General features: G+C 40.5%; 1 protein-coding gene across 1 annotated transcript; it reads left to right on the forward strand.

Moving 5' to 3' along the window:
* Nucleotides 1-12,742: 12,742 nt before the first annotated feature.
* dcbld2 (discoidin, CUB and LCCL domain containing 2) lies at nucleotides 12,743-26,022 on the forward strand. Its single transcript, XM_088315077.1, has 15 exons — nucleotides 12,743-13,145; nucleotides 14,887-15,111; nucleotides 16,435-16,572; nucleotides 18,474-18,525; nucleotides 18,616-18,688; nucleotides 21,717-21,850; nucleotides 21,959-21,999; nucleotides 22,089-22,304; nucleotides 22,388-22,512; nucleotides 22,793-22,940; nucleotides 23,553-23,696; nucleotides 23,783-23,876; nucleotides 23,973-24,022; nucleotides 24,097-24,231; nucleotides 25,108-26,022. Exons 1-15 carry the CDS (start codon nucleotides 13,040-13,042, stop codon nucleotides 25,458-25,460), a joined length of 2,034 nt encoding a protein of 677 aa, XP_088171203.1. The 5' UTR covers nucleotides 12,743-13,039; the 3' UTR covers nucleotides 25,461-26,022.
* The last annotated feature ends 329 nt before the right edge of the window (nucleotides 26,023-26,351 follow it).

Here is a 26,351-nt window from a genome sequence, read left to right on the forward strand (position 1 = left end):
AGTAAACACGACAAGGTGGCCCGCAGCGACAAAGCGGTTTGGAATTTTGCTCAATTGCATGCAAATTCTTCAGAATATTCACTTCACGACTCACACTCAACCTGGGATAATAGTAATGATGATGTCACCTCTGGTGGTTAACGAGTAAGGAACGATACATAGTTTAGGATTCAGACTAATTCTGAATATTAAAAAAATCCAAAGTATTGTTGTCCTGCATCACCGCTGTTTTTTCCTACTGTAACACCCGACAAGGAAATCAGAATTGACCCCACATTGCCTTTCAACAAGTGTACGTGTGTGCGTGTGTGATCAGCTTGGGACTATTTAGACTTTTACTATTCTGAACTTTTACCCCGCCGGCCGCAACAGTGGCCTTCCCTCTTTGACCCGGGGTCACTCTGAACCAATCTCCAGGAACAATGGAAGGCACTGAAAGGAAAGATATGCCAAAGCGTGTGAATTATCCTCATTTCCAGAGAAATTCAGTTCCAAGGACAAAGTAGGAGATAGTGATCCATGAACATTCCAGGATTGGGTCAAAACTGCCTCTTGATACTACGTTGGTAATCTTTCAGTAAGAAATATCAATTTTCACTAAAAGAGGTCTAATTAGGATCGTGGGTTTGCTAGAGATTATCAGAACTGACTTTGGGCAAAAGGTGGGCTACATCCTGAATTGGTTGCCAGCCAAATGGAACATAAAGACCACAGGTGTGTAACTGCACTCCTCGAGGACCACTATCCATAGTGATCCTCGAGGACCGGATTTTGACACCTGTGATATTGACAAACAAGCATTCCACACCTACGAACAATTTTGAGACTTCTAAAAACCGAGCAGGCATGTTTTTGGAATGTGGGAGGAAACCGGAGTTCTCAAAGAAGGCAGAGGGAACGCCACGATGAACCCAGCCAAGCCACGACCACTGAACTGTGAGGCCAATGTGCTGAGCGGTCGTCCCCTCTGCTGTCGATTCGATCCACATTTTTTTGCTTTATCATGCGTAAGGTAAAAAAGATGAATGCCCGGGAGGCCTCAGTTCAAAAAGTATCAGAGGATACATGAATTATGCGCACTCACATTCAAAGCAGCATGATCATACACAGTGGATATAAAAAGTTTACACGCCCTTGTTTAAATGCCAGATTTTTGTAATATAACATCAAGGAAATCAAGATCAATAATATTAAAATGTATAAAAAATAAGGCCGGGCAATTTAACACGTTAATTCATGTCGACAATCATTTTATCACGCATTAAGCCATTCGTACTATTTCTTTTATAGTCTGCAACTTGCGGCTGCAGCGCTCAATGGGAAAAAAAAATCTGAAACTGAGATGTACAGTATGCAACAACTAAAACTCCCAAACGCAAGCGTGTTCTGGTCCAAAATTACATCATATTATCTTCATTCTTGTATATACACACTGTATATGGATGTAAATCTCATCATGTTTGTCATTATAAAAAAAAATATATGCATGTAAGCAAACTGACATTAAGGCCTATAGAAATGACATATTTGGAATTGTTTCACATAATAAACGCAATCCTTCATAATCTGCCATTTAAATCAACAACATGCATCTCCTGTAAATGAGTAGTAGTGAGCTCGCTCTTCCGCAAGTTTACTTTAGTTAGGCAAGGCTTCACACGGCAGTGTCGCGGCATCCATGCACACAAGCTTACACATGCCTCTCGTGCATGCGGCTCTTTCCGTTCACACGTAGCCAGTACCCACAATCCTTTGCCTCGCTCAACAGATGGAAACATTCCAGTCTCGCGCCCGTCCGCCGGTGACATCACCGCTAACTGTATCTAACAAGACATGAGGGGGTCTATCTCTAGGTGTGCTAAATTATTTTGGATAATGTTTGTCTATGTCATTTTGTTTTTGTTCTATTGTGCACTGGTTGATGTTTTTTTTTACATTTTATTTATCAAAGATAAATTTGATGTCATTCTTTTATTTCATTTTATTCAATTCACTTTGATGGAACGTATATACCTTTGTGCGGCCCTTGGCAGACCTGTTCGATGTCTGTTGCTGAGTTCACCAGTAATTTCTTGTGTTGGCTATTCTGTTCCAATACTTTTGCTCACTTTAAAAGTAGACAGCTTCAAACAAAAGACGCCCTGTCCTGAGTTGTTTAACATATCCAGAAGTCAATACCATAAAATAAAAGCAGGACATTTTAAAATGTGGTCTAATATTCATCTTTTGATCTTAAACCGAATGTTTTTCAGGGTAAAACAAAAACAAAAGAAATGACCTGGACATTCCAATATTTTGGAGGGCGCTGTATATCCACTAGAAGTTTAAATTCACACTTCAAGCCCCACCGGGCATCCACTGAGCTTTGCACGACACTCATGTCAGTGTTATTGCACTACATGATGTATTTGAGCATGTTCAGGTCCAGGTGGCGTTGGTTTCACACGCAGTGCATAATCCTAAACCGCTTGTGCATCTCGCACATATGTACAGAACCGCTAACACACGCTCCCCCATCCTGCTGTGCTACAGTCATAACTTGTCAACGTGACATTTTCATACACATAGTGAGACACATTGTCTGTAGACACCTGCTATGTTTAACTGACGCTTCATTTTAGGCGTGTGGGAGAAAAACATGTTGACATGACACATGCTAGAGGAGTATGCAAAAGTCAGGAATTGACCCACTCAGCGATGTCAACCGCTCTACTCATACTCACCCATTGTTTTGCCCTTTGAGCAATGCTAAATTAAACACATTTGCTGATGCACAAATTTCCGAATTAGCTTTGGGGAAACTTGGCGTGCTTCATTAGCTTAGCCGGCTAGCATTGCTAGTTTGACAGCTTAAAGGGGAAGTACACCCCAAACATTTCTCAATAATGTTCTATGCAGCTCCACTGGTTGAAAGATGGAACTCTGATTAATATTGCGTTTGTAGAATATGAGCTAAGATGTAAAATACACCTGTTCATTTTTTCGGCTAATTTTTCACACATGCTGTCAACTGAAAATGACATCACAGCTGGTGAGGGCTCAGATAACGACCAATAATGGGCACAAGCATCAGAAAACAGGTTAGGCGGATTGGTCGTTCGCTGATCCCTGAGCAACTGTTGTCCTTTTCAGTCAGAAAGTGACAGAGATGGCTAAAACGAGTGGCTTTTGCTGCTTAAATCATAAAGCTGTGCTCTGTACATCCTCTCTACTTGAATTGAAACCAATATCAGAAAAAGGCTTTTTTTTGTTTTTAAAAGTACTAGCCTGCATGTCACCAGTTGTTTTTCGTACCTTTGTGCCAGGTTTTGCATTTTGATGTGAGGTGAGAGTTGGTGTCTATCAGTCGACCCTATGATTTAGTTCTGACCGTGTCAACTCAAAATGCACCCGTGATGAGCCTGTTGGGCAACCCAGTGGGAAACGTCCCCTCATTCATGTTCCCATATGAACTCCTCTCCAGAAGTCATTCAAGTTGACTCCTAGTCCCTCTTCTTCCGCTCCTCGACAACAGACATCAAGTTGTCTCATTGGGTTAAAGGGTAAAAGGTACTGAGCCATAAATGCAGGTGCTTGCAGAACGGCATTGTGGGATGGCTATTCTGCAGGGTGGTGTGAGTAATGTGTGGAATGCTCACAGGAGTCACTGTTGACCCGGCGCAAACAGCATGGCATAATAGGATGCACGCAAAGAAAAAGCCTTTTTCTTTTTTTTTTAACACAAAAATGGGCCTGAAACACATGAGAAGGTTTTTAAAATGATGCAATAGCACGGGGGTCATGTAACAGATAACAATAGGCAGCGGCATCAAACTGCGGTGGGATTGGACAACTGAAACTGAAACTAAAATCATGTAAAGTGACCCCAGGATTCGAAGTAAACATGGTGAAGCAGGATTGTTTTGCTGTAAGTCAGCAGAATTAGATGCCGACAGAAATGAAGTCAGCGCCAAATGTAAACATTTTCAAATCCAATTTAAAAGTCTACTTTCCCCTCCATACCTTTCCTGAAGGTCATTTAAGAATTTAAAATCAATTACACTGTCAGTAATTTTACTCAATTTGTTTTCGTTTTCTTGATTTGTTGGGGCAGTGCTACAAACAACAACAAACAGTCGCAACATTTAGGCCCCGCCCGGCATGCGATATGCAGTTGGCTAACTAGCTGTGCCCACATTCCAAAGACTACATCTTCCCTCCAGATAGTTTGCTGGCGAGGCCGCTTTCTAGCACCTCATTGCTGGCCGTGATCGTGTGCATGTCACACAGAACATGACAAAGCGCGAGGAGGGGCAGATACAAAGTCTGACGTGACAGCTGGCTTCTGGACAGGGACTTTTGCACTGGTGCGGGTGCTTCAGAGCAACTCGTTGTTGCGGCATGGAAGATGAACCGGTGATTTATCCCAGCTACCGGAAGCTTAAGGTGGATATATTTTCATGTAAATGTCTGTTGGCATAAGGAAGATTCTAGATGAACTAAAAAATGCTAGGGGTAGCGCACTGAAGTCTTTCAAAGACAAAATTTCCTGGTTCTCTGAAAGTCAGCAAAATACTCAATCCCCAATTGGGGATACCTAAGAACAGTGCCAGGCTCTGTGTCACCCTAAGACATGACATAAAACCAACATTTCTATATATTTTTTTTTAAACACATATAATGGACGTGGTTAAAGGCTGAAAAGCAAAGTTGCTCAAGTGCCAGAGAGAATTCTTCTTTAAATAAAAATAATTTAAAAAAATGTAATCATGTTATTGGTTCACAATGTCCCTTTTGGATAATATTTCTGTGTAAACAGATTTAGATGATGTGATGTAAAATCAGATTCAATCGGGATCTGATCCAGATTTCACCTTTGGCATAATGTAAACGTAACATGGAAATACAATGTCACGTGTTATTATCTTAATTATATCTCATCACATCAGATTGAAATGTGCTTTTCTTATGTGCATTATTCGCGATGGTCCCATTGGATCCAACAAAAGATCTGTATGAAACTTTCAACCACACTTCGATGCTAGTTTGTTCCCAGCGCGCTCTCCGACCTCACTTCCTGCACTCTTGTTAGTGTTTCCACACTCAATGAACCATTTCGCTGTTCTTACTTACACTTCATGCTGTGTGAAGCACTTTTGTAAATGTTGTTATTCTTTTTAAATAGTTGTATAAACAGTGGCTGCTTACTTACAATGAGCTCACCCCATATTCAGAAAGCAGCATCACAAGTTTTTTGACCCTGCACACAAAATCAATGGTTATATGTGGACTCTGTGACAGAAATGTTGGCCAGACGGTAAGTGTTATTCCATGTCAAGCTAACAGCATGCCAGGTTCAATATACATGAAATAAAGGCAGCTCTTAACAAGTTTGTTTTGTAGCTAAATGAACATGTTTAGACTCACTACTGGAAATGGTCAAAAATATTTGTCTTAATTCCAGCCGTGCTTTAGCAGTGAATGTGGAATGTTTTCAGTATTACAATGTAGGAAGTGGTTAAGATGACGGCTTCTTCTACCCACCCAAACATAATGTCCTTTCCAAATGCAGTTTATACAACACTATATACTCCAAAGGTTCATGATCACATTTTGGGAAAGTTGAACAAAAGAAGGTATAGAACGCAGCCCTGCAGTACTCCACATTCCATTTAATCTTTGTACCGTAATTGCAAAAGTCAAACTTTGTCGTCTTTCTGTTCTATTTTGTTCTAAATCAGAGAACATTTGTATTCATGTTATATTGCTGTTTTATTGTTGTTTCTTCTGCGATAAATGACTGAAATAATTGCAGGAAATGAAATGAAACCACATCAATTAAAAAGTTACGCGGTGTTTCCCCCGTGTGAAATAAGGAAAATAAAAATCTTAAAGGGGGAGTTTGCAGTGTTAGACTCATTTCCAAGATTTGAATATATCCTGATTTAATGAATCCCAACAGGATACGGATTGTTACCGAGCCATGTCATAAAACTGGCCCTGGTGCTAAACTATTAAATACCGTAGTATCCATAAGACAAGACAGCCATTACGATTTATTATTTTTAATTTATTGAGGCCATATGAACGTTATTTTGCACATTTTACCTCCATGATCTTGTGTCGAACTTCTAATAAAATTAAGATATTCTTTTAAGAAGCATTCTCATGTTATTTCCATTGAAAATACTCAGAAATCAGAGCGTCGACCGTTGAAAATGACGTCTTTAAACATTTCCATCCTGCGCCGCATACCGAATGCACGAACAGATTGATGAGTTTATGAAGGCTCTTGCCAGACACATGGATCTTCCTTCTTTTTGTCTTAGAAAAAATAAATGCATCGATCCTCGCTGTGTACATTTGAGGCTCATGCAGAAAAAAAGAAAATACACAACATCTGGACGAGGAATGTTCACAGATAGCCGAGTAATGGATGCTGGCCACTCCAGACTGAGGCACAAGAAAGCAAGAAAGGGAAGGACCTTGGATCAAAATTGGAAGGAAGGACAGAAGACGAGGCCACACTTGAAGGTCTGAAGGCTTCAAAAAAGATCAGGAAATCATAGAAATACAAATAATCACTTTCGGGGTCAAACTCTCACCGTCATTGCACATTTATTTAACGCAGACATTTTTTCACGGAACATTTTAGCATCCTGATCAGTCATGCACTCCATGATAAAACTGCATGCAACTAAAATAAGTGAAAGTATTCGTCTATTCACACCTGACAGAAATAACGACATCAGAACAGGGAGGTGGCCGCTGAGCAATGCTGTTACTGAGTGACGTTTGAAACAAACTTGTCTCTTGTCACATGTACTGCATTTGTAATCCATCCTCAACTTTGAAGGTTGTCAAAAATTTTGGGTCATTAGCCGTTTTGGCTACATGCCAGTTGCAATAAGCATCCACATGGTAAAATTGATTAGTGTGTATCATTAATTTCATTAATTATATTGCTTCGTATCTCACTGAGCAGCCATAAGATAAGATAAGATGTCCTTTATTAGTCCCACAATGGGGAAATTTGAGGTGTTACAGCACTTACACTTCTATGCAGTGATTTCCAGTTTGTAAAGAACTAAGTAAAAAAAATCATAACCAATATGAAATTAAAGAGAAACACAGTTATGTAAAATAAAATTGCATACCCAAAAAATAAATAAAATAAACTAAACAAAAGAAAATAGGCCCTAGAATAAAATGAACAAAAGAGTATATAAAAACTAAACTGATCCCTAAAAATTGAAAAATGAAAGAAATCATTATTCTAAATTAAATAAAATAGCCACGATGATAATAAAACACTTGTAATAGAATAAAAAGGACATTAGACTTTAAAAAAGGAAAAGAAAATAGCAAGATTTAAGAAAGACAGAAAATAGTGTGACCAGTGGAGATAACTGCTGACACAGTGTCAAAGGACTATATATATCCAAATGTATTCTCCCAGTCATCAAGTCGAGCCAGCGTTTATAAATATGAGCGTCTAGTAGTAGTGACAACAAAATACAGTAGAGTGGAGGAGGAGGAGGAGGAGGAGGAGGAGGAGGATAAATTCCTCTCGTCTGTGCTTTTGAAAGGTCAGAGTGTGTCTTCTGTATTTAGTCTTCCTGTAAAAAGAGATTATTATTCCTCCCTGACAACCCGTGGGGGAAATATGCCAACTTAATAGAGCTTTTGTAAATTGTGTATTTGTGCAAGTGTACAGGAAGCTGAGAGTGCGCTGCTGGCTGGGACCACCGGCCTTGACGCACTGCCGCCGGGCCATGGAGCGGGATAGGGTTGCGCATCAAGTCAGGGAAGAAAGAAGAATGAGTATGGGCGAAACAGTACGACGCCAGAACGGTAGACAGGTGGGGGTCCGTATAAACGTTGGCCATGATGGATGGAGGACGACGCATAGCTCGCACGCAGTCATACGTCCGCTGAGACACGGATACACAAACAGATGTTCTGCTCAGGAACCAGCGAGGTCTCCTTGATTACCTTTTAACGTCGCAAATAAATAATCGTCTGAGCTGCGTGTTTTTATGCTGTGAACATCACCCAGAGGATTAAACGACATACACTTACTTTAACTAACTGTCCATGTTTAAGTTTTCTCACTGTCTGGTGCATTTGGAATAAAGTAAGCCCCCGCAAGTCGCAGTGGGCAAGGGTCTGAGTCAGACCGTCATTAGCAAATTTCTGCGATTAAAAAGTGATATAATTAGGCGGCTAATTTCCTATTCACATCCATTTACCATAATTTCCAGACTACAAAATACACCTGATTAAAAGCAACGTTAGCTATTAGCTATTTTATAATTTAGCCTTACAAACGGATTTGTACATATATTAGCCGCTTCGGACGCATAGTCTCCATGTTGTAAAATGGGATATTATCTATATTCTAAACACCGGCAGACACTTTTTTTTAACACTCAAATGATTCCGAATGTAGTTATCGTTACACAGCATGAGGTAAATTTACAGATAAGGACCGGGGTTGCACTATAGAGATGGCTGGATTTATTGCACTTCATCCCCTAGCTAAAATGAAATGCAACTTAAGATGCCTATTTTGGCTCTCAATTGCTTCTTCACAAAGCTGCACGGATCGCTTCCGTATTTTTGATGAATTTATGTTGACCTTACTCGCTTGCTCTCTCTCTCTCTCTCACACTCTCTCTCCCTCACACACACTCTCTCAGTGGAACTCTCAGTTAAAGAGCCAGTACACGCAACAGCAATACACAACTTCATTCTGCTCCAAATGCAAATATTTGAATTTTATACACTCTGCACTTGATGCAATTAGGAATGATTTTCCAGGGACAGATGAAAACCCACTGAAGTCATTGCTTAGTCCGTCCTTTAAAAAAAAAAATATATGCATCGTCTGTTCATGAAATGAGCATCTGACCGGGACGGATGGACAGACCATTTCCTTCCTGCCCATCTCTGCCAAAAGATCAGTACAATCAATATCTGCAAACAGACATACACATGATCGTAAAATATTTTGATCAGTATTGGATTCTGCACCCAAACGTTGAAATCTGCTGTCAGACCTAACTCAACGATGATTGTGATACTAGAGTTAAAATTGGCTCCAGTTTCAGTTTAACTCTCTCTTTGTGCATCATGTATTTCAAATGCAAATCTGTCAAATATGACACATGATAAGAGCGTCTGTTTTTTTTTTATTTTAAAGTCATCACTTCATTGCAAAGGAAATGATATATAATGTTATTTAAAGGCAGCACAGTTTTGCCAATAACTTCATTCACTATGTTGCCTATGTTCTTGTACCTTTGTGGACTTAAACAAAGCTAAATTCATTAGTTCATGCTCGTTTGTACTGTTTTTTTCTGTCCTGAAAAAATCCTCAAATACTAAATATTATTTAGTCTTATTATTTAAAAAAATGCAAAACAGTAATTTTGCGCATTTGGAATATGTTTTTGTTTGTTCTTTGAAGTAGTTAATTATGTAATTTTCTGAAAATCAAAATGTACGTCAAAAGAAAACATTGCTCATTAGAAATAGAAATAGAAATAGAAATAGAAATCCCTTTATTGTCATTGTACTCAAGTGTGCAACGAGATTAGAGGGCTCCCCTCTCCAGTGCAATACAACAATAATACAGACAAATATATAAATTAGATAAATAAATAAGACAGTGCAATGGAATTTAGTACTGAATAAAAAGCTGTATATTATATATTTAATTCAGATAACTATAAATTGTTATTATGCATTGACTTATCATTATTGTTATTATTTTCCTTATTATTATTATTATTAAAACTGTTATTATTGAATTGACTTCAGACTGCATTTTTATATGCTGCAATACTCTAAATAACATAATATAAAGCAGTAGTAATATTTATGATTTTGATATATGATTATTCAGATAATTGATGGATGCAATGATTTTTTTAGAAGTGACTTTGCAATTGGTGAAAAATGGTGAGCCTGGTCAAGTTTGTGTTCTTGAGAGCCCTCTGGTGGACACATGTACTAGTGCACGTGTACTTGAACACGGACGCTGCCATATGACTGTCAAAACGATGACATACATACATACATACATAATACACACACACACATATATATATATATATATATATATATATATATATATATATACACATACATATATATATATATATATATATATATATATATATATATATATATATATATATATATATATATATATATATATATATATAATTTATCTATTTTATTATTTTTTGGGGGGCGGGGTGGGGGGGGTAATATTAAATGCTTGCCTCACAACAGGAATTCCCAGAGGTTTACCCTTTTGGATATGGAGTATTACAAATATTAACTAACAGTCTGATAGTCTTAGGGATTGTAATAATTGTTTGTGCTGGTAACTGTAGAAACATACGGTGACGTCATTGATTTTATATGCCAGAAGAGGGTGGAGAATGGATTGTTTTTCATTGATGTTCACTTAATTAACTTCACATGACGTGAGCCACCCAGGTCTCAGTACGGACAGTATTTGTGAGATTTAAAAAAAAAGTATTAGTGTGATTTAAAAAAAAAAATGCTCATAAAAACATAATCAATGATTCATAATCAGTTCTAACATTTGATTCAACTAAAATATCTCATCTTTGTGTATTTTCAGTTTGATTATGAAATACAATAAATAATACCTGTGCGTGCGTGTGTGTGGGTGCGTGTGTGTGCGTGCGTGGGTGCGTGTGCGGGTGTGTGTGCGCGTGTGCGCGCGTGCACGCGTGTCTTTTAAATGACTGCTGATTCCATTTAGCAAGGACTTTTGGTATGACAGCAACTTAATGGAATCCAGCCTGGAACTTGTCATTGTGTCATCTTGCAAAATAAAGAAATAATAATAAATGGGCAATCCTCCCAATGAGTCATGATGCTGAGGAAACAGGACGTTTTGATGGAACGACAGCGTTACGCGACAGTGACCGAAAATGTGAACTTCTCACTCCAGTGACTTTCCAAAACAAATGTTTGGCCTGTGGGAGCATAGAACCTGTTAATATTTTTTTTTTACTTGATTTCCCTTTAAACCCTTTGACTTTCATCTTGCCAAGTCGTAACACTTCTCTTATAATTGTAAATTATTTGTCTTATACAGTACTTATGCCTCCACTTGTAATATTGGAGTTTTTCTTGTAAAATTTGACATTGTGATTGAAATGTTACCGTCTAAATGAATCCTCTATTCTCTTTAAACTGTATTGTACTGTATATTCATGTACAGTTTTTAGGTTCGGTTCATAGCATTACTTAGGTACTATACTTTCTTCTTGGGATATTACAACATTTTTGTTTGGTGTATTAAAAAAATATTTCCCCCATTTGATTTTTTTCGTCTACTTTTGAACTGCTGTTTTAAGTTTTCATGGTGAAATTAGAATTTTCTTTCATGATATTTCGACTTTAAGATGAATATTGCACAAAAGTTGAAAATTCCAGCTTTTATTTCATGATATTAACATCCAGATGTGTTCAACAACTGCGGACAGTGCACCTTTTGTTTGAAACCGCCCACTTTTCAACTATTGGAACAGACATAGATAAATTAACTTAAAACAGCATAAGCTGTTCTTGCAAAAAGTGCATGAAGACTGCCACCTATTGACGTCACTGTCGCATTCTTCATTTGAAATGATTTTCCAGGTCTTTACTGCGACCTCTTTCAGTTCTTATTTGTTTCTGGGTGGTTGTGCTTCCAGTCTAAACTTAAGGGCGCAGTGGGTTAAGGTCTGGTGATCCAGAGCTGGGTAGTCCGTCCCGGGGGCGGAACGGTTCGGTCCTCCGGATGACCATTTTTGGATCGGGGGATGGGGGTTGACAAATTTAAAAAAAAAAGGGCTCGACAAAACAAGGCCAGAGGTGGGCAAACAACAAAAATTGCTACAGAATCTGTTGAAGGCGCAAAAGAGCCTACTTGGGCACATTCATGGAGCAGAAGAAAGATGAAGAATGAGACGAAGAAGAAGAAGAAGGAGACGTTAACCCACTTCGGTTTGACAAAACACTTACCATTTGAATTAGTCAGTTAATTAGTGATAGACCTTGGGGCTTGGGGCTGACAATTTTTATGAATAAGGCCGGCGGGTCGAGGCTGGAAGGGCACCCAGGTCGCGGCCGGAGGGTCAAGTGTCCAGCTCTGGTGATATACTTGGCCAGTTTAAGACCTTTTCCCCCCTGATGAAGTACCTTAACGCGAAACCTAACCCTAACCCCATAGCCAGCTTTCTGGTCTTCATGTTTGCTTAAAAGCCAATGCAGTTCTCACACGTGAAACCCAAAGTGCCCTGGGACTGGCTGGAAACCAGTTGAGGGTGTAGTCCACCTTTTTGCCTGTAGTCACCTGTACAGGATGAGCCGTGTGAATGATGATGAAACCCAAAGCCAAAAACAAGCACTATCTAATGTTTAAGCAATCAATCTAACAGGCAACTAGAAATTGTTCACATGTTCCAATATTTTTGTTCACTTGAAAAGTGGGTGGATTCAAACAAAAGGTATTCGTCGAGAGCTGTTTACACATCAAGAAGTAATTACCATGAAAGAAAAGCCAGAATTCTGACCTTTTGCATCATACGATCATCTGAAACTCAAATGTCTTCAGTAAACAACAAAAACAAGGGTTGACTTTGCCGTTCCAAAACTTTTGGAGGGCACTGTATTTCTACTTAGGCCAAATAAGTCCAAGGTGGATTTGCCCTTTGGACTTGCGGGGGTGTCAAATGTGTGTGAGCGAGTTCCAGGGGGTGGAGCTCTATTGGAGGAAGTAGCCCCTTTAGATTGCTTGTGGCGTGTGTATGTGTGCTAACTAACTAACCTCCATGGTGAGTGTCGCGAATCACTGGATCATCATAGAGGCCGGGGCAGAATAACATCCACGGGGGTGGGGTGGACAAGCCAAGCTCGGATCCGCTCGCGTGGACCTGAACGTCGGCCCGCTTGGGGCACTTCGATCGGAGCGGTGTGCGGCCGGCGGTCCCGAAGCAAGCAGTATGCATTTGGACTGCAGGCTGCTACTATGGAAGGAGCGGTAATGGTGGGCAGGGGGCCGACAGGGGCCGGGGTTCTCGTCCTGTCGATCCTCGTCATCATCCTCACCGCGGAAGGCTGCAGGGCGCAAAAAGGTGGGTGCCAAAAGTCCGCAATGGGTGGTGTAAACACTGATGTGAGAAGGGGGGGGGGACACACGCATACGAACACAATGCGTTACTAAATTAATGAAAAGTTAAGTTGTGTCCTAACATGGTTAACATGTTCCGTACGCGAAATTCCGTTTGCTTTTTCACCATTTGCCGCCGCCCGCCGCTATGCAGTCCCTGCACTAAAACCAGGAGAACCGGTTTTCTTCATGCGGGTTTCTTTCTGCACGCGTAAGGTTTGAGGGCTCACACCACCGCCGATCTAAAGCAAAGCGTTGAAGCAAGAGTTAACGATGCACATTCTTACTCCCAGCTTTTTAAAAAATGTCAAATGAAGGAAGGATCTTTTAAAATCCGACAAGCTTTAAAGGAGCATGGCTGCTGTGTCGCCAAAACGAGACAGCAGCACATGTCGGGCATGTTGTGGCCTTTCCCCTCGCACCAGTCACGCCAGTTTCTCATGTTTCCACGCGTTTATGGTGTGCTGGAAACACGAATGCTACATTTGATCTCTTAGAATCTACTTCAGGCATATTTAAGTGAAATGAGTTGCTTTAAAAGGCAAACTCAGGTGGGTGAAGTTTGGGGGTGGGGTAAACCGTGTTGGGGGTGCACCACTGTAAACACGTGGACAATTTGGTCAGAATAACTTTTAAATACACCTCAAACGTCATGCAACTCAGCCTAATGTGAAATCTAAAAGGTTTGCACTGAATGTAGTGGCATAAGGGGACAGTTGATTTAAAAGTGATGTGTTGTGGTGAGTTATTAGTAAGGTAACATGAGCTGTTGCTGAACATTGCTGTGAGTCAGAGCAAGGAAAGAGGCTTTTGTTTTTGTCCTGTTCAGCTGGATAATGTCCACCGGGAAGCTCTTGCATAACACAGATAAACACACTTCATCCCCCCCTTTAACAAAAAAAAAAATCTTTAAGGTCATAAGTTGACTTAAGTTGCACTTTTTGATGTATTGCTCACGATTAGCTTGTGTTTCGCAGCTGCAAAAGGGATTACAGTGGATCCTCTGAGGTCGAAAACAAGCCTTTGACTTCAACTTTTCCCATCAGGAAGAAAGTGAATAGATAGAGCCTGTTCTTGGGTCAAAGCAATGTTCAAAACGTTGTTTATAGTGACACATAAACCAATCAAAGATCAGCATTAATGAGTAAGGTGAATAGGAGTTATTTTCAATTTATTTTCAATTTTATTATTTTCAATTAACCAAAGTTAATTGTGAAAACAGTGCTACGGGCTCTAGAAGTGGTGGTGTCTTGTCATGTACAATGGCGGTCCATCGTTTGGAATAAGTAATGCGAAAAGTCGATGCACAAGCAAAAACCCTGAGCGTAATCCTTTTGGTGCTTGCTGAACAGAGCTGGAGTGAGGTAGGAGGTGTGATGCAATACCACAGTTGTGCAGAAACACAGCCGTGTTGTGACGGCATGCACAATGGTGGTCCATCTTTTAATGTGTTTGAAAATAGATGAAACCAACAAAAGTTCATTTAATTTCTACTAAGGTACGATCCCGACCAGATTTATCGTCTTTTTGGGTGTTGTCGTGGACGGCAAATTGGATAAGTGTCGCCAGATTCACACACAAAAAAAAAAAAAGGAGAGAGAAAAGCAAACAGGAACACAGAGTTAATCATTTTAGCGCTTAATTGCAGTCTGGCCCTAGCCACGACAAAAAGGTCACCTTTTGGTTGTGTTGATGTTTTTGCGCAGGTGATGGCTGTGGCCCCACAGTGCTGGGCCCCAGTAGCGGAACGCTGTCGTCTCCGGGCTACCCGGGGCCGTACCCCAACAACGCAGTGTGCGAGTGGGAGATCAGCGTGCCCCCTGGCAACAGGGTCCACTTCTGCTTTGCCGAGCTGGACATAAACGACGGCGACTGCCAGGTCAACTACCTCCGCCTGTACAACGGCATCGGGCCTGCCAGGAGCGAGATCGGTAAGTTAGCACGGAGCGTTACCAAAACTCCCATGAAAAAAAAAAACAATCAATACAAGTAAAAGCCTAAAACCATGAGTTTCATCTCTGATACTTGATGAGATTCACTACGTCTTAAAAAAGCCAAAGAAAAAGCAAAACATGCACAGATTCATAAGATTGGTCCATGAATTAATTATTGCTCGCTGAAGTCACACAAGTTACATTAACTGTGTTTGCAACACTGGAAGGGGTGGATAACAGTTCTTCTTTTGGAACACGTTTCACAAAACGGCTACAAACAATCAATTAATTCTTTTGTTTTTTAGGGAACTGATGTTGAGGGAGGTTATTGATGTACAAATGACTGTTTACAACGGAAATATTATACTGGTCAACAGCAAGTTTTAATCAGAGATGGCTTTATTTCTTCCTAAATGAGTTTTTGACTGATTTGAAAGAAAATGTCTTTCCCTTTTTAGGTATTTGAGATATTTGGAAATTTTTAGTTTTTAAGTTTGATCCCTAAAAAGTTATTTGGATTTTACCATGCCTTGTAATTCAAACAAAATTTCACACAAAAATCCACTTGTTCTGAACACAACCCTTAATTCATTACTATTTCTAAATATATCACTACATTGCCTATTATTATTATTGTTATGAAAACCTGATGGGCTGGAGTGAAAGAAAACAAGTTCACAATCAGCACAAAATCATCTAGATACGTTTAATTTAATCTCTGATTTAAAAAAAATGTAGTAAAAAAACGTTGAAAAATATGCAACTATTTGGACTAATTGCGCTGTTAAATAAATCACCTTTTTTCCTTGTTTATAAATTGAGTATTAGATAACTCAACTGCATCATAGTCGGCAGACAAAAAAATACTCGAAATATAAATGCCATGGAGTTTTGCACAATCGAAACATTTTGTTAGATTTTTACCAAACACGTAACGTAACGTAATCTTATACTGCAATCACGTTAAGCGTGAAAGGTTTTGAAATAGCGCTAGTATTAGCTTAGCATTTTAGCTCAAGGCGTGGGGTACGAAAGCTGGTAGCTTATTAACATTATATTTGACATCATTTAATAAATTCTGTCACAACATATCTTACCAATAAAATTACTATTCCAGTGTGTTCCAGTCATCATCGTCAATTGCTTCAAGAAATCAGTTTAGCTAGCAAACAAAATAAGCTTCTCAGCTCTTAAATGTACAATACTGAGAAGGACAATTGGATGAAGTGATGGAATAATATGAGTCATAAAGTTTTTTTCATTTGATTTATGTTTTATTCCATAGTTTTTTTAATTAACATTATTTTTATGGTGCTACAGCGAAGTACTGCGGCTTGAACGTGAAGGTGAACAAGCTAATTGAGTCCAGCGGCAACCAAGTTACTGTTCAATTCATGAGCGGGAGCCACCATACTGGACGTGGATTCTACCTGTCCTACTCCGTCACAGAACACACAGGTAACCCGCTCTGAGCACTTTTTGTTTCTCTGTTTGCTATCATACCAAATGTTCATCATTTCTCTGAAGTAATAGGACCCCGAATAAAAGACAATATGTCAAATTATCAACCTAGTACTTAGGCCTAGCAGGGTACTACTATCTTCCAATCTTACGTTTTTCTCAATTTAAGATATTGTTAATAGTAACATAACTGCCTAACTCATCTCTTATTTCCTGCAAAAAATGCAAACTGTACAGAGAATTAATCTTTTAAATGACAATTCGATATCCCACTTTGTGATTTATTTAGTTATTAAGCAATAAATGGTTTTCATTTTTTAAATGTTCTATTTCTTTGTAGTGGTTAGTTAGTTTTCACTCATTTCAATATTGCATTATATTTATTTTTAACCACACACTGGAATTAAACAAAAGTAAGTATAACTTAGTTTTGGAATGGAAAACTGTCATTGCCACTCAATTCAATGGGAAACATGACCTTAATTTGTAAACGTTTCAGGTTGCAAACGGGCATGCAAAAAGAAAACATCAAACCATTTTTGGGTGGATAAAATCCAATTTTCCTTGCGTTTTATTTTCTATTCTGCTGGCGCCTTCGTCACTTAGTTTTTCACACCACAAAAAGAGGAAGTGGTGACATCCATTAAGTCATGTCACAGTGGTTATCTCTTACAAATCATAGTTTTATTTTTAGAGTGCAATTTTGCTGTGCCAATTGCTGCCAATGACTCTCGCTTGGCAGGGTGAACGACGTGGCCCCAAGCCGGCAACTGTCATGTCACCATAGCAACCATTCATGGTCGGTGGTGGGGTAGTGTTAGTCACTTTGACTCAGCGACTTGTTGACCGCATTGACTTGTGGATATGTCAGAATTTTGGTTGCAAAACTGTTCACTGTTACCGTTTCACCTTAGCGGTTTAGCATTTTTTTTTAAACTTGTAATATTTTCAAATCTGAATATGTGGGTTTCTCAGGTGTAATAAGTCTCAAATGTCCAGTTTGGTGGTGGACCTATTAATGGGTGGAAGAAAGAACAGTGATTAAACATCACAAATGAGTATTAGACATTAAAATGATTAAATTTGCACTGTGATTGTGAGCTGCAATTTATACAGTCTAGAAAACAACAACATAGTTTTAATTAAAAAAAATAGAGAGAGATTTTTAACTTAAATGTTCCCCATAGTTGATCAAAGAATTTCAATGACATTGTCATTGCTAACTTTACCCTTCATTGTTTTGCAAGGTACCACCTGATACATATTAATAAGGCATTTATAGATGATGCAAATCATTATTCAGGCTTTATGAATGATGACCAGTATTCACAAATGCGTAGCTAATGCTAAATAGTGTGTACTAATTATAAAGTGTTAGCCTCATTTCTATGTGGGACGATTAGATTTGAAACATTTCTTTATACATCATTTTATTTTTATGTCTAGCTTCTGCATCTTTGTTCGTTCTTGGGATTACACAGAAACTAAGAACCACAAATTCTTTGGAAGATAAAATTGATGGATGAACTATAAAGGCAATCAACATGTATGTTATATATTATTCCCATAATGATAAAAAAAAAAAATGCCACTTTTTTTTTTCACAAGGCCCAAATAGACAAGCAACTATTCACAATCACATCCTCACCGTCATTGAGTGGGAACTGAATGCACACTGCTTGCACGGAAGTCAGGCGAGTCACCCTTTAAACCGTCAGGTTACAGGTTGTATAATGTGTATTGTCATTTAAAATGGGATAATTACCGGGAAGGCCAATTTGTTCCACGCTGGCTCAAGCAGCGCAATTGTGTTCAAGCCCCAAATCGCTTGTAAGACATCATGGGGCTAATTGTTGTTAATTATTGACATAAACCTGTTCTGACAATGTTTACTTTAGATCTCATCACCTGCCTGCACAAAGGAAGTGATTTCCCCGAGGCGGAGTTTAGGTAAACGCCTCGATGTTTGCGTAACAGCGATTTGTTTGTTTGTTTGTTTGTTTTTGTCCAACATTCATTTGCATTCTATCTCTCCCCAAGCAAATACTGTCCAGCCGGATGTTTGACGTCAACCGAGGAGGCTTCCGGAACAATCCCGAATGGATACAGAGAGGTGAGCAAAAACTAATTTGTAGCCAACAATCAGGTCAGATTTTTTTTCCACAGGAAGTAAAAATGTTATTCACAGCACAAGGTAGCCTTTTAACATTCTTAACGCCGTCAATCTCTAGTTGAATAAAACAACAAAAATAACGTGTAACTACTTCAACTTGTGGGTTCTATAAAAGTAGAAAGGGAGGCTTGCTGAAGGCTAGTCAACTTCATGCATACAGTAAGACTTTTTAACGCTTCCTAAATGTTGTACAAGTGTAAAAATAAGTTAACTGCGCTGAATGTAAGCATAGAAATGTCTTCTCAATTCACATTGGAGACATATTTTTCAGTTTTGTTCCAATTTTACTGTCTTGTCAACACCCTCTTAAGCGAGCTAACTGGATATTCATCCACATTTGATGCAAAGCTCACACTTATTGCCACTGCACAACAGAGCTGCTGGCTGCAATTTCGACTCCTTTTCCTGAAGTAGTATTCAAATTTATCTGACGCCAAACGCCTTTAGAAATACTCTAAATTCATCTCTTCATGTTACAAAGTGGCTGTTGGTCCCACGCAAATGAACTTTCTGTCTCTTTAGATGGCACTGAACTATTTAAATTCGGGCCGCTATCCAGTTAGATGGAACGCTAACGCAATAAGCGGCGACTGATGCGATTTACTGCAGTCGACGCTTTAAAACGGCGCCCGACACCTGGCCGGTCAGGACACGTTGGTACATGACTGTCGTCTCTGCAAAGTCACATTGGCTGCTCATCGTCACAATCTGTCTTGAGAAGCAAGCTCGCCGTATTTAACAATGCAAACTCACTCACAAATGGTAAATCATTTCATTACACTAAATAACTTACTGAAACTATTGAATGCTGAAAAATGTTGTTAGTGAGCCAAAATGGCAAAAGAATTGAATTTAAGACTGAAAAGTTGACTAATAAATCAACCTCTAGATCAGGGGTGGGCAAACTTTTTGATTGGCGGCCCACAATGGGTTCTAAAATTTGACAGAGGGGCCGGACCAGGAGCGGAAGGATGGAGTGTTTTGGTTTAATCTTAAATGAAAGTGAACAAAAGCATTACAACAATATAATAGTCTTTCAAAAACCACAGTATTTAGAAAATAAAACATTAACAACTGGCGACTTGAGACACGACGGGCCCGTTGCCATCGTTGAAGGTGCAAGTGAGGGTTGTTGTTTCCCACCACTGAGCCTCATTGCAGTTTGACCTCAAGGTCCATTTGTGCTGGAAACCGGTCTCTTCTTTTTGGGATCTGACTCTGCGGGGGCGCGATGATGTCATCGCCGCATGATTCGACCGAGGGAGGAGGGTTGTTGCCGGGCGACGGGACTACCGAGGAGGGAGGGGAGGGGAGGGGAGGGCTGGGCGGTGGCGGTGGCGGGCTAGGCTTTGAGGGAGTGGGGCGCCCCTCAGCAACAGAGGAGGGTCCGGGTCAGAGGGGTGAAACGGAGGTGAGATAATACTTTGGCCCAGAAGAAAAGAGCTCCTAATCCAGTGCAGCTGCAGAGTTTTCTCGGGGAGTGACTCAGTGCAGCTGACACGCTGGACAACACCTCACTGTGTCTGCACGTCATACACATACATATGTGTGTGTGTGTGTGTGTGTGTGTGTGTGCGTGTGCATCCCAGCAATATGATGTTATTATGGTGACTATGGAGGCCTGACACATTGACAATGCGTCGGCGGCAGGGTGAAGCTCTCCAGTTCACTTTCAAGTAAGACAGTGAGATTGAATTCAAGACGGTGCATTTTTTTTCTTTTTTCCCATTGTCAACTGATTTTAAAAGGTACTAATAAGGTGCCATATTTTTAATAGCTTGTGTACAACTTGTTGGGTCGCTGGAGTGCCCATCAGGTGTGAAATTAAAAATTTGTCTACTTGAAGTGCTGTCTCCACCGGTGAAAATAGAATCCATGTTATGACTGCATTCAATGTATTTTTTTTTTTTGCACTTTGTCTGAAACAGTTGGTTTTTGGAAGTGTTCAACATTTGTTGTGTGATTGGCCTGTGGGTGGTGTAACCCCTGAATCGGTCCTGCGTGATTGTATCGTGTTGCTAAAATGTCACGAGCTGTTTATATAGCTAACCCAGCGAGGGTCACCCCGCCTTCTTGAATCAGGGCTTAGTGGAAACATTGCCAGAGTGGTTTGCTCGGAAGTGGCGAGTGTTTGTGTGAGTGTTTTCACGGGAAATTTGAAGGCAGTCATTGGGCAAGTGTTGATCGCCGACGGCGTTCATGTGAATAAATACATGTGTGTAAACAGGCTCGTCACTCCACAGCGTCACCCCACAACTTGTTAGCGCCGAATTCCTCTGGTGGGCTTTTTCCAGCTATGAGAAAAAACAAAAAAACAAAAAAAAAACACTCCCAGCTGTTCTCAGGAAGGGTATCTTTTGTGTTTAGGGTAGCACATTTAAATTGGAATGCGGCCATGGGGGTGATTCACTACCTGGACGCTTGAGTGTTCTCAGCAAATCGAGGTGACATCACGGTGACTCATGGGTGTCCCATCTGCCGCAGTGTGAATGATGGCACGCGCTTGAAAACATGCATAATCCTAATGAGAAATCACAAAGACAAAGTTTTTATTGCCACTGTCAGATGATGAATTTATTTTCGTTCTGTATATTAAAATGTTTTTTTCAATTGAACATTTATTTTACACATGTTCATTAGTACAATGTATTCTATATAATTTAGATGTTTTTATTTCAATATTATTTTGTGTAATTTATCCATTTAATTTATGCATTTTTATCAGTTTTATATTTTCTGTCATTATGTAGAGAATTTATAGAAAACCACCGCAGTTCAGAGACATTTTCGCGTTTACTGTTGATCCCATTTGGATTCTTTTGCTAACTAAACCAGCAGGACCTAAACAGTTCATTATCCCACATCAAGTAAAGCGTAGGGTCTTGATTGTTTTGGTTTGGGAAACCATGACGTGTGGTGAATGACAACGTTCTTCACAGATTTAAACTTTTTTTTTTCCACCTTCTAGTCGTCTCCGCTGTGTTTGGCCGCCGTCCACGCTGGCGTGGTGTCCAACGCCGTGGGGGGCAGAATCCATGTGGTTAGCAGTAAAGGTATCCCACACTACAAGGGCACACTGGCCAACAACGTCACGTCCACTGGGTAAGAAAAAAAAACCCGCAAATGTATGACGCAGCCCGGCCGGACAGAAAATAGAAGAAAATGTGGCATTTGTCACCTTCCCTTAATTGAATTTTTATTGCCCTTCAGAGGAACCCTGTCAAACAGTCTCTTCACCTTCAGGACAAATGGTAGGTGTCACATGACTTGAACAGTGTAAAAGGACACACCAAAAGCCACTTGGTTGACTTTTTTTTTTTTTAAAAATCATTGTCTTAAGGCTGTTATGGAACTCTGGGATTGGAGTCCGGCGGCGTGGCGGATATTCAGATTTCTGCCTCGTCCATGTGGGAGTGGAACGACGTAGCGGGCCAGCTCAGCGTGTGGGCGCCGTCAGGAGCTCGGCTAAAAAAGGAGGGCCTGCCCTGGGCGCCCTCCCAGAACGACCAACACCAGTGGTTGCAGGTGGACTTGAAACGACAGAAGAGAATCACAGGTACTGACTAGGCATACAAAAATATTTGATTAATATTTTTTTTTTTATGGTAAAACACTAATAATTATTTTTGTTCCATGAAGGCATCACCAGCACAGGCTCTACGCTGAGGGAGTACCCGTACTACGTGTCGGCGTATCGCATTTTCTACAGTCACGACGGCCAGCGGTGGCTCTGCTACAAAGAGGCCAACTCCACACAAGACATGGTAACAAAGCAGCTAATCAGTTTATCAATAACGTCACCGCCATCCATGTTGGGCAAATTGGCAGGAGAAAAAAAAGACTATTTAGATGGCTGAGGGGTCGCACACTTTGCTGTGTTGCCATAGCAACGGGTATTGACTCAGGGTTTCTCCGGAAGTGAGTGGTTTGAGTAGAGTGCTTGGATGGACACGCGGCTTAAATAATAAATGGATATGGATTAAGTGGCCTGTTTGGGGAACGTCACCAATAAGATTCTAGAGATTTTTTTTGTTGTGATTTCAGGTTTTCCAAGGCAACATCAATTACCTGGATGAGGTGAGGAATAATTTCATCCCCCCCATTGAGGCGCGCTACGTGAGGATAAATCCGACTTGGTGGCAGCAGAGGATCGCCATCAAGGTGGAGCTGCTCGGATGCCAAGTGTCCACAGGTCAGAACGACATTCTCAACGGGCGGTTGTTTTATTTTATTGGTTGTTGGATTCAGTGTATTGTTTTGTTGAGAAAAAAAAAATAGAAAAGAAAGCCAGGTGTCTTTGCAGCTGCATATTGAAACATATCCCAAAAAGCACTTCATTTTGGTTTGATTCAGTTTGTTACGTTTTTTTTTTACACCAATTGGTATAATTTTGATTGGTATAAATCTGTAATGATTAACACTCACCCCAGAAAATAGAAAATTTTGCCTTGCAAACTGCAATGTGAAACTGCTTGGTTTTCTGACACTTTATCCTTAAACCGGCAAAAAAAACGTTCTGAGTTTGCAAGGCAGCTGTCTTTTCTGGGCAACATCCATCAGTTTTGAGACAACAAACTAATTTTATCGCCCCATTTTTGTTATGCGATATAGCTTTACTGCACCCAATTTGAACTCATCAGACACTGGACCAATTTTAAGCGGACAAACTATGGCGGCAGTAGAAACAAAACTGTCTCCCAAACAAAGCGTCATGTCTTCTGGTGAAAACATGACACTCGATCAGGTTTCACTTTCACAACCTGAACTGTTTATAAGGTAGCTTAAGCGGCGTTGTTCTCCACAGCGAGGAAGGCCATGGAGCCCAGGATGTTCCCGCCTCCCCGTTATACCCCTCGCCCGGCAGCCACGAAACGCCCACATAGATTCGGCAAGACCACACCGCCTCCTGAGATCAGAAACACCACCATGCCGCCTCTCACTGGTAAAGGTGTGTAAAAAAAAAAATAATAATTAAAAAAAAAAACCCCAAGAGCAAATTTGTGGTTAAATTGTATTCTTTTTTTGTGCGATCAGATGTGGCCCTAGCGGCCGTTCTGGTACCTGTCTTGGTCATGGTGTTGACGGCACTCATCTTGCTGGTGGTTTGTGCTTGGCACTGGAGGAGTCGGTAAGTATCCTCTCAATCATGACTTGACAAAAAAACAAACAAAAAAAAAAAAACAGCAGCAGCATTCTTTTTATGACTCGGCATCTGTGTCTATAGGAAGAAGAGCTCCGAAGGAACGTATGACCTTCCTCACTGGAATCGCACTGGTTCGTCATCGCTCATCTTTTTGCCGTCCTCTTCGACGACTTCTCTTTTGGAATTAGCCGTGTTTTCCTTGCAGATTGGTGGAAAAGTATGAAGCAGCTGCTGCCGTCCAAAATGGTGGACGTGGAGGACTCGGTCCGCTACAGCAGCAGCGAGGTGGGGCGGCTCACGGCGAGGGGCGCCGTTCCAAGACTGCACGCAGAACCTGCAGGTACCAGTTGTGTGATGGGGGATGCTGTTTAACGTACTCCACATCAGATTTAAAGCGTCACTGAAGGTCATTGCTGCTCCCATTCTCTCCATTTTGATAAACTCCAAATCTCAAATTATCTTTCCCCATTGAAATGAATAGAAATGCCATTAATCTGTTCCAATCCGAAATTGTGCTCCTTCTGGTGTGTGTACCCTGGCCCACCAGAATGTGGAATAATACAGACATAACACACACGAAGCAGAAATTCACCATTAACGCCAATAAAGAATGTAAGTCTGTGAATGCAAAATAAAATCACAAGAATTTGTTCATGATGCCGAACAAAACAGCTGTTTGCACCGCACGGCAACTCATTAAATAAAAACAAAATTTGAATGCAAATGTCAGATACCTTGACCTTCACTCAAGTAATATTCTCAAAGTTGTAATATTCTTGTAAAGGGACTTCAACTTGTACTTTTGTCAAGAGCTTTAAGATAATTTTTGTTAAAGTATCACTTTCAGGTAAGACTGCTTTCAAAAAAATTAAAAAGTCAACATTAACAGGCTCCACCTAAAAACCGGGACAAGTCTACACACCGCCTGAGGTTGTCTGGCAGGTGGACTGATATTCTTGCTCACTTGAATATTGTTGCAAATATGCTTTTGAAACGCGTCAGCAGGTGGCAGTATTTTGCATCAGTCTTTTTGTAACAGTAAACAACCGTGCAAGTGAAGAAGCTGATTATTTTTTGGGGGGGGGTGGTAATATTGTGCATGCAGCTTCAAATTTAATTTGAACCAAAACACTAAGAAAAATATTGTCATTTTGTAAATAATTTACTACACAATGTTGATGGTTTTGTATATATTTCCATGGATTGTATCATACAGAATACGCGCAGCCCCTGGTGAGCGGCGTAACAACATTGGGCGCCCGGTCCACCTTTAAACCCGACGAAGGTCCTGACCCGGGTTACAGCGACCCCGATCTTTACGACGCACCCGTCTCCCCGGACGTCTATCACGCGTACGCTGAGCCCTTGCCCGCCTCAGGGGCCGAATACGCCACGCCCATCGTGGTGGACATGGGGTGCCACCCGTCGGGTGCAGCGCCCGCCGCTTTGCTGTTGGCACGGACAGACGGCGGCCAGTCGGCGTACGACACGCCCAAAACCGCCACGGGACACGACCCCACCTATCAGGTGCCCCAGTGTGGCGTCAACAGAGCAGAAGGGGGCGCGTGATTGGCCTCCGACCTGATCTTTCACCCGGAAATGTCTATCTCGTGCACACATGGCGAGTTGGATCCGCTTGCGTTGGCGCCATTCCAGTCGGATCACTGAAAGCGCAGAAATGAATGTGTTTGTTTGCGCGCTGCACGCAGCTCACGAGACGAGCGCGCCGACTACTGTTTTTCAAAATCTGTGATTCTTGCTCTTGTGAAACTGTGATTTTGTTTTTTTTTTTCTTCTGTTACAAAGGTGATGATGGAAAACAAAGAATTCCTCCTTAGCTTTGTTGTCCACGGTACGCATCGTCTTTGAAAGTGTGACTTGAACTTGTGTTACTGCTCGTGTGATTCTGTCGCCGCAACCCTTGTCGAATTCCCAAGTGATTTTTTTACTGATATTTATTTTTTAATCCTGCTGATGACGAGAAGCCCACCCCAAGCCACCTGCGCAGACCAAATGTCGCCCATTTTTTTGTTTGTGTTGCAATTCAGCAGAATGAACATTTTAAAGTCTTAATGTGAGAAATAAAGCAAACTTTTAAAGATTAAGAGAAGAATGGCATTGCTCTGTTTATTTTGGGCAGTTCTTATCAGACACGTACATTGATGGACGCAATTAAGGACACACTCACTTTGCGTTTACTTTTTACTCGATTTTAATTGGAGATGGCTTTATTGCGCCCCGAAATGAAGTGTTTATTTAAAAAGAAAATTCTAACACAGGTTTTTGAGATATTTACTATTTTGTTTTTAAGATTTGCCTGTAAAAGCTTTTGCAATATAAATTTTATTTAATTTATAGCTATGACGTTTCAGAAAAAAATATCCACCCTTTGCTGAACCTCACCCTTAAATATTACTAAAATTTATTATTATTCATGACTTGAATGAAAAAAAAAATCAT

This window comes from Idiotropiscis lumnitzeri, chromosome 14 (assembly GCF_059441095.1).
Source record: "Idiotropiscis lumnitzeri isolate Australia: NSW breed Sydney's pygmy pipehorse chromosome 14, RoL_Ilum_1.0, whole genome shotgun sequence".
NCBI classification, from domain to species: domain Eukaryota; kingdom Metazoa; phylum Chordata; class Actinopteri; order Syngnathiformes; family Syngnathidae; genus Idiotropiscis; species Idiotropiscis lumnitzeri.

What these genes read in the sequence shown, in the direction of transcription:
- dcbld2 (XM_088315077.1), top strand. Translation starts at nt 13,040, where the DNA reads ATGGAAGGAGCGGTAATGGTGGGCAGGGGGCCGACAGGGGCCGGGGTT. An exon ending in TCCCGAATGGATACAGAGAG is followed by an intron (nt 18,689 to 21,716) that starts GTGAGCAAAAAC and finishes TCCACCTTCTAG; the next exon opens with TCGTCTCCGCTGTGTTTGGC. An exon ending in ACGACAGAAGAGAATCACAG is followed by an intron (nt 22,305 to 22,387) that starts GTACTGACTAGG and finishes TGTTCCATGAAG; the next exon opens with GCATCACCAGCACAGGCTCT.